This window comes from Channa argus, chromosome 13 (assembly GCF_033026475.1).
Source record: "Channa argus isolate prfri chromosome 13, Channa argus male v1.0, whole genome shotgun sequence".
NCBI lineage: Eukaryota > Metazoa > Chordata > Actinopteri > Anabantiformes > Channidae > Channa > Channa argus.
The window spans coordinates 5,825,268-5,834,309 of NC_090209.1; the positions used below are offsets into that span (position 1 = coordinate 5,825,268).

General features: G+C 35.7%; 1 protein-coding gene across 1 annotated transcript; it reads right to left on the minus strand.

Moving 5' to 3' along the window:
• Positions 1 to 13: 13 nt before the first annotated feature.
• On the minus strand, positions 14 to 7,271 carry cd63 (CD63 molecule). The gene is made up of 8 exons (XM_067527025.1): positions 7,115 to 7,271; positions 6,283 to 6,368; positions 2,551 to 2,739; positions 2,327 to 2,401; positions 2,148 to 2,243; positions 1,795 to 1,938; positions 787 to 870; positions 14 to 421 (listed from the first exon to the last, which is right to left on the minus strand). The coding sequence occupies exons 2-8, from the start codon at positions 6,346 to 6,348 to the stop codon at positions 356 to 358; spliced, it is 720 nt and encodes a 239-aa protein (XP_067383126.1). The 5' UTR covers positions 6,349 to 6,368; positions 7,115 to 7,271; the 3' UTR covers positions 14 to 355.
• Positions 7,272 to 9,042: the final 1,771 nt, after the last annotated feature.

The window sequence follows — 9,042 nt, forward strand, 5'->3', positions numbered from 1 at the left end:
GCCAATGTAGGTATTTAAATTTAAACTGTTTAATAAAAATAGAAACTGGGAACCAGCAGTACATATAAACTTAGCATTATAACAGATCCAGATTGTCAAAGCAAAGTAAAAGATGTTAAAACAGAAATCAGAAGAACATTAACAACATTAAGAACGAATGGTCAAACATCTGCGACCTTTTGACTTTGCCATGCACACAGTACTGACACAGAGATGTTAACCAATGAAAATATCCAAATTCAGAGAAAATCTATTGTTATATATATTTTACCTGAAGGTAAAACATATTTAGACATTCCAAATGAAGCTTCCAATAATTTGAGGTTAACAGCCACCTCTTGGGTTTGAAGCCGAATCACATGACTTCATAGCCACTGCGGATGCCTCTCATTAACAAGCATGCAAACACAATGCCCATTATCTGGAAAGGAGAGAGAGATTACTTGCATTAGCATTTTTGAGATATTTATTTATCCTCTTAAATTGCCTGAAATTAGATGCAAATGATTTAAAAGACACTATAATGTACCTTCTTTGTAACGGCCTACACTTATGTGCATTATAATAAACAGTTTGCACCCTGCTAATACAGTAAGTGCTAGTGGGACTTAGTGAACTGTAACCAGATTTTCCAATTTAAACAAATGTACATATGAAAAAAATGTGGTTGTGTGTAAGGGATAAGTAAAAGTAAACAGGTAAGTAATTCTGTGCTAAGCAAATGTTAGGTATACATAGGTGATATGTTTAAGATACAGCATTTTTCTGTGTACTGATGCTACATACCTGCAGGAAAGCAATAACAAGAGCTGCAACTATGACCCACTGGATGTTTTTCTTCAGAAACGCCTCCAAAGCAACTTCACAACCCTGCAGCAAAAAGACAGGAAAGTTTTATAACTGGTTTAGCTGGTTTTTGTTGTTGTTTTGGACAGATATTTTGTTTCACAGTAAAAGCAAAAAAAAAAAAAAAAAGTTTTTGTTACAATGGTTTTATTCCGTGTGATAGCAGCATTGTTTGTGTAAAAGCAATACTGCTCTAAAAGTCATCCAAAACTTTACTGGAAATATTTTTTCTATTTTTGTGAAGTTCAAGGAAATGTGTGTAAATGACAAAATATGGAAATGATCATAAAACATTTTGTTATTATGTGAATTCATAATAACAAAATGTATTGTTTTACAAATAATATATTCCATTCGATTCACAGACAAAAAAAACAGACATAACAGGGTAATTATATATGAAAGCTGACTAATGAGCGGCTCAGCAACACAAAATTAAGCACTTATTAGCAAAAATATGTCACTGATGGAGGAAATCAACAACCCTGTTTCAAAATACATCCGTCCACTCAGCGTTTGACAATGATGACTCCTAAAGCTGCAACAAGGAGGCTGTTCTCCACTGCTGCAGATATAACATTAACAACACAGCCGAGCAAACATGCCAACTTCTGCTATTAATAAAAACATTTAAGCATTTAGGCGCATATATATATATATATATATATATATATTTTTTTTTTTATTTTTTTTTTTTTTTATGTTCTTACGTTTTCAGTTTTATTATTTGCACACAGGCATTATGTTACTATAAATGCCTAAAAAAATCTCAATTAAAAAAGCATTATGCTAATTTAGAGTTTTGCTTTCGGGAGGGTTTTGCTGTAACATTTAAGCACAATAACCTTAGGTATCGCCCTATCAACTAAGTCTGAAATCTTAGGAATTCACACTTTAATTATGTCATGTTGATTGACTGGATAACAGCATCAGCAACTGATGGTTTACCTCCTGGTGGACTTTGGCGGTGTTTTTCATGGCCCCAATGCCACAGTCTTTAGTGACGTTGACACAGCAGGAGTCAGGCACAGAGTTCATATCCGGTTTAAAGTCCTTCCAGTCGGTAGAACTGTTCAAACCACAGCAGTGCCACTGGAAGTGCAAATCAGTCAAATGGAAACATTTTTACATGGATATAAAAACTGCATGGTTGCACATAACTTATAAAAGAATGTCCCTTTTGTCAACAGATGGTGCAAAGAAAAATATCATGCCATGCAGCGCTGGCCAACAGGATACGGCAATCTTATGGAAACCTGTTGTCAGATTAAGTAAACATTGAGAGTTTACACTTTACTCACCTCCTTCTGCAGGTAATCCATGGTCTCTTTGATTTCAGTGCTGTTCTGGTAGCTGGCAATCATTTCCTTGAGGCTATCCTGGAGAACAACATTGACCTAGAAGAGACATAGGCCAAAGTTAAAACAAGCTTTTGGCAGGGCCTTAAATAACACACAAAACAATGATTTTATATGCTCACTTTCTTCCTGAAGATATATCCAGCAATTGCTGCTGCAATCTCAACAATGATGATCACTGAGAGGAAGATGGCAAACTACAGGAAAGACAGAAATGAAAAACCAAATATTTATGCTATATTAATAATGTTTGACATGTGTTGGTCATTAATAAGTACTACAAATTTGCACACATATTTCCACTTTGGTTCTATACAATTAGCAGGCACAGAGTTATCTGAATTACCGTGGTGATCATGCAGTAGTTCTCTTTCCAGGCTCCACAGCAGCCAAAGAAGGCAATGAAGAATATCACCACACCAACTACGATGAGGACAATGGGAGCTCCTGAGGTTGATGCATCCTTGATGATTAAAGTCTTTTTCAGGGTGACCTGAACCAGGATTCCTACCACAACTAGTGCTAGGCCACATAACTGCAGGAAAAGAAACAAAAGAAACAAGCATTCTACTTAGTTCGAGGCTAATAGTGTTAATTTCATTTTATTATTTGCCAATGACAAAAAATACAATAATGAGGTTACTTTTAGTTTTGGATGTAATGGTGGCGACAACTAAAGGGATCAATCAATCACAGGGAAATTTAACCGCTATACAAAATGCCATCACAGTCCATCTGACAGTTTAACCAATATTAGTCTGAACTTGTAGACCTGGCTATTGTAAGCAACATTAACTACAGTAACTTTAAGTTTGGACAAGTTTACCAAACACCTACTGGAAAATTTAAAGACGCAAATAAAAGAAAACATAAATTTTAAGTTAGATATTTTATTGAAGTTTTTTTAAAATTAAACATAACATTACATGTTAACTTGTGATTACATTTACCAATTAGATGATCACTTGCTTTTAAGATTCTTTCTTTGTTTCTGTATAAAAAGCCTAACTCATGCACAATGAGAGGATACTATTGCTAAACCTAAAGAAGGAAGTTGCAACAGTCATGAGTTCCTGTATGTGGTTGTAAGTCGATCAGATGATAAACTGTGATATTCATATGTCACTGTTGTGGGTGTAGTTTGTTTGATCTTAGCTATTTGACCATTATCATCTTAGACCAACTCGCTCTAAAGCAAACATTACAGAGAAATTTATGTTCTTTAATGTTGGTTGTGAGACCAGTCAGGGTGAACAACTGTGGTTTGATTCCATTTGAACTGTTTATTAATCAATAGGCCACTTGTAAGATAAGATAAACATTCTTCAAGCATATTTTGATAGTCAATCGACTGCCAAAGAAAAATGCTAAGGCTAAAACCTAGTTTTGACTTCCGAATTGAATTCTCTTTGTCTCATATGACAGCACCAATACACTTATAGTATTGAAACATTTAATGACTTTTTTTTAGCTTCACCTAATGCATCATTTTATTAAGATTTAATGAGAGATATCCTTAGCTTCGGTCATATAAACCATTTAATTTGTCTGCATTTCATTGTGAGCATTATTTTACATTTACCCATAAAAAGACATTAAAAAGAAAACTATTTAAATTCTACGTCAAAGTTTAAATTATCATCAAAAAATTGTAACAAGTACAATAAAAACAGTTTCACTTATTGCCATATTTTATGTATTGAGTGCATTCTACAGGCACACAGATTAAGAAAAACATTTCTTTTAGCTTTATATAAAAGGCTGACAGGATGCTAATGGGTGAAGAGTCATTTTGGTGTTGACACATTAATGAGGGTGTTGGAATCAGGACGTAACTGTTCAAGTGACGAATGAATGTAGAACAGAGGTGTGGGGGGAACTAAAAACTGAACACAAGACAAGTACTTTACTCCAGGGTTGCATAAGGGTAAAATACTAAGTCATATTAGAGCTGAAGTAATCAGGCAAGTCAAAAGATGAACAATTTCACTAGCTTTCTACCTGAATCATCATCATTGAAAACACTAAAATATTCAATAGTTTTAGCTACTTATCTCTTTTCTTTCACATATTGCATGATTCAGAGGCAAGTCAGCTGTGTTATTCCCTCTTCCTATATTTATTCTGAGCTGACCATAGTTGAGTTGCTGTAGACAGGTAAACAGATGCCCCAGGAACTACTACTCCCAGCCCAAACTAGACTCACTGCTCTTTAGTATTTTCAATAAAAAAAAACAAAGACAATTGAAGTAAATATTTTTTTAGGATTAAAAATGTACATATTTTAACTGGAAACCTGTCAGCAACATGTTGTTTTTATCAGTCCAGTTTATTATGTTATCCAGGTTAGCCCCTCCCTGCAGCTGAAGAGACCTCTCCTTGTTGGAGCCACCAATGTCAATATTTGCACTTGAGTCAAATAGGTGGCTAATAGTTTACTTAGCAAAACATAAAGGAGTGAACAGAAAAAGTAAACAGCAAAGAGGGTCACATCAAAACCAGAACAGAATAGAAAAATATGAAATAGGACTATTACGTATTTTAAAATGGTACAAAGAGTTTAACAGATCTTTTTTTTTCAACAATTTTATATTTGGAGTAATTAAAGATAATACAAATTCTCTTTCATCATGAGGTTAATTTTTTAATTAATTTAACAATGGAGATACAAATGTTACAGGGTTAGAATTTCTCAAATTTTATGTTGTAAAGTGATAATAATTCCATGGTGCGTTTATTACTGAGGTCATAGCTAGTGGCCAAAATCCATTATTATCCAGATTGGTTTGTTTAGCTTTTACCTCATTTACTAATAAACTAAATTTCTTTGGATAGTTAGTTGAACAAATAAGATATTTAATAGTACATCTTTGGACTTGTAACAGGTTTGTTACTTGCTTTTTTTTAGGCCATTTTCTAAACTAACTGCTTTGAAATTCCTTCTTCCTCTTTTTTGTGTGTGAAAAGTTGATCAGACAAGTATTCTCTGTGACACAGGTCTTTTTGTGCAAACACTGTCTTAAACCCTGTCTAAACCTTTAGGTGGCAATGTGTCAGTGAAGGATTGGGGGAGGGAGAAATGCATTGACCTGGATGTGTCACATGATACGGTTACAAATCTGGTCATGAGATTCACATTCCATTATCACCACCTCTAAAGCTCTTAAACACACAGTGAAGAAACTGCAAACTGGTTCCAACCATAATGCATTAAGACTATTCAATGATAGGTCTGTGTTTGTCGGGTTTTTCCTTCTTTTGATATTACATTGGCATGTGAGGGCGGTCTACAAGTGCTCAGGAAGGGGGTGGCAAACACAAGGAAATTCCTAGCTTGTGTGAGTGCTGTTTTTCAGCTGATTTTACAGATGATAGCACACTGTACAAAAGCAGGATAACAAGCTTGTAATAATGCTCAAAGTCACAGGGCTGACAGGAAATGTCCCAAATCTCCAGCAGTGAAAATATTTCAGTCTGCCAGAAAAAAAAAAAAAGATCTTGATAATACTATAGAGGCAGGCTTACTCGTGTCTACCAGTCCAGAAATTATCCACTACAGAGATCGTTTTGTGATAAAGACGAAACATTTATTAAGTCTCAATTCCAACTGAGCGGATAACAAAGTAATTCCACAGAACACGGTAAGAAACTGTGTACCCTCCTTAGCTACACGCTCCCAACTTTCCACTACTACCTTGTAGTACCAATAGCTGTACCATGTAGCTCCAATGGCTGTAAACAAAACCATGTTTCTCTGACAACTGACTAGGCAAACATCAAAGTCAAACAATTTAAAAGGCAGTTATGTGATGTCATTGATTACATCATTGGTAAACATTCGTACACATCTTAAATTTACCCAACCTTTCAAGACACAGGGACCACAGAAAAAAACCTTGGCTCATACAAAAACACACTGTACTAAAAGACGTAATCTAGTTTTACCTTCTGTTTATTCCCTCCTGGGCCCCCTTCACTTCTCAGTAACATTGTGTTTGAGTCTTATCCACATTCAGCCATGCTGCCTTTTTTATTTTTTTAGTAAACACTTTAAAAATTAGGTTTAGTTGCTACTTACCCAGAAAATGAAGTTGAAAAAGAAAAGCAGGAACTTCACACATTTCAATCCCCCCTCTACACCCATGGCTGCTGAGAATCGATTTCCTGGTACAAAGAAATAAAAACAACAATAAACAAATGCTGTTACATTTTATTCACTTTTTTATTTTTTTTATTCACAGATGTTACATCAGCTGTAATATGAGCAGCCGCACAGTGGAAGATCGGAGTCATCTCCAGAAAAATCTGATTAATACAAGGCTTCAACTTTAAATGAAAATGTATAGCATGTCTTTTATTATATACGTGAGATCACAACAAAGCTTCCTTTGTTTGACTTAATTTTAAAACCCCAGGTCGTGGCAGACTTCCATAAACTCAGTTTAAAAAAACGTAGCAAGAATTATATCAACAGGTGTTTGGTAAAGCAGAGAAAGGGTCTCAAAGTTTGTAAAGTGGTTGGCAAAGTCCCTTCAGAGCCCTTCGTCAAGTTCCGTTAGCGTGGAAACAAACGAGCTTTGTCATGGGCCAAACGACGTTAGCCACAGATACACACGCACTTCTTTTAAGTGAATTTGTTGTAGTTTGACAACTAAGTTAGTGCTAAATAAACGCGAACAGCTGAGCGATAACGTTATTAACTTGTTAAGTAAGGTCCGGACCAACCGTACTCTCTGAAGAAGTAACGCAAACCTTGTTGTTTACGCTTTCTCACAAAGTTCGTTGTTAGAAACCGTTTGAACGTTCCGGTTAAAAAAAAAACCTGTAATAATAACTGTAATAATAACGAAAAAAATTCTTTTTCTTTTTTTTTTTTTTTGCTATGTGTTTTTTTTTTTTTTGAGGCCTACCTTTAATCTGGAGGCTTGAAAGTCCTTCGTTGAGGCCCGTAGACGTTGGTGTGTTGTAACGTGTCGCAAACTCCTCTAACTTATAGTTACACTCCCTCGTTCCCCAAACTTGACACGCCTTTCATCACACCTACCGCAACATCTATGCTGCCTTCACTGCCCCTCGTTAAACACACAATTACTTGTGTACCGTTAAGAACGGGCGCTGGGTGTATGGTATCGGAAGGGTGGTCGACGGTGGGCGGTTCTTGTCATTACTGGTTTACCCACAAATTTGCAACTCATTCAGCACTAGCGAAGTGGAAAACTGCTAAGGTCCCTGTAGCTATACTTTTAATACGTGTCATTAATCACATTTGTTGGAAATTTGTAATGTAAAATTATAAATATGTTGGTTCTACATGCTGCATCTTGAGGCCTAAGTGTTGTAGAGAAGAACTGTGTCCTGTGTGTCAGGAGGCTACTTTTGCAGGATAAAGCAAACCTGTGAAATGCTTGTGAAACAGATGACTTCATCTATTCCCAGTTAGATTTTCTCAAGTTCTTGAAAAGGAACAATTCTTAATGGTGACTCAAATTTCATCACATTTATAGAACACACGAAATTGTGACAAAGAAACCCAACCATTCAAGCATTTCCTCTTTTTAGAAGCTGAGCTTATCCTCAATGTGCTAAATAGCTATAGCTGTCGCTATGAGTAACATTTTCCAAGAATTTATTTCTCAACTTTCCATCCATTATTATGGTGTTCATACTTTTATAGTAGACAAACTTTGCTCCATTTTTGTCCAATCATCAGTTGAGACAAAAAATGAACCATTTATAGTGTTGGTAGATGTGTTTGTTTTCCCTGTTATTATTATTATTATTATCAAATGCTCTATAATATCTCTTCGGACTCATGTTTTAAACATTTACAGCACAGTATAGTTAAAGTTTATTAAGTGAAATTCTAAATAGTTTGGATGCTTGACACATATTTTCCAGGACAGTTCACTAAATGTGACTTGTTGCGCCACAGCTTTACCGGTTCTCTGTAAGCTGATAACATGATGTGGTCAGGCAGTAATATACACCTTTAAATGTAGGTCAGAGAAGACTGGTACAGTGTTTACACTGAAGTACAGGATTTAAGTGTTGTCAAGTCAAATAAGCTATATAGTGAATATTTTCCCCATATTTACCATAATTGTATGAAATCAAGTTAACTAGGCATAAACGAATGCTGTCAGAGACATGAGAGTTTTAGTCATCAGACTTTGTTCTTTTTTTTTGAATGGATAACGGTCAATTGTTCCCACTTATCAATAATCGCTACAACATGTTTGGAAACTAACATTTGGATGTTAGTTGAGGCAGGTTCTTATGGCTTTAAAGTCAGGGACAGTGTGATACAAAGTTTGTGGACCTTGGAAACCTAAATGAATTACAGCTGTATCTAGAAAAAGCAGTTACCAAAAGAAAATGCACTTTGAATGCTTTAGCGCTGAAAGGATATTCCAAGCAAAGGTGAAAGAAGCTGAACTGTTTTACTGAAAGACTGGAAGGTTTGCCGTTGCTGAGAGCTTAACTGCTAAAGCTGACTAATTCTCAGTTCAGCCCTCATTTGATGGCTTTTCTATGTATCCACAAGAGGATGCAGCAGTGTTTAATCAGTGAAGCTTTTTTAGAAGATTTTTTTCTAATTGTTGCTGAGTACATATCCATTTACTGTACATATCTGTGTTACAATGAATAGATTGAATGAATAGATTTAACCTCTCCGCTGGGGGAGCAGCGGGCAGCCTCAAGTCTCACTCAAGGACACACCTAGTGCGTGGGCCTGGATTTGAATGGGGAGGCTTCTGCTTCCCATCCTCATGATGTTGAGGAGAATAAACACTGCCTGGCCAAAAAAACAAACAAAAGAACCATTCACTCTAATATT

What these genes read in the sequence shown, in the direction of transcription:
- cd63 (XM_067527025.1), bottom strand. Translation starts at nt 6,348, where the DNA reads ATGGGTGTAGAGGGGGGATTGAAATGTGTGAAGTTCCTGCTTTTCTTT. An exon ending in TGGATTACCTGCAGAAGGAG is followed by an intron (nt 1,939 to 2,147) that starts GTGAGTAAAGTG and finishes TTGCACTTCCAG; the next exon opens with TGGCACTGCTGTGGTTTGAA. An exon ending in TTGTTATTGCTTTCCTGCAG is followed by an intron (nt 422 to 786) that starts GTATGTAGCATC and finishes TCTCCTTTCCAG; the next exon opens with ATAATGGGCATTGTGTTTGC.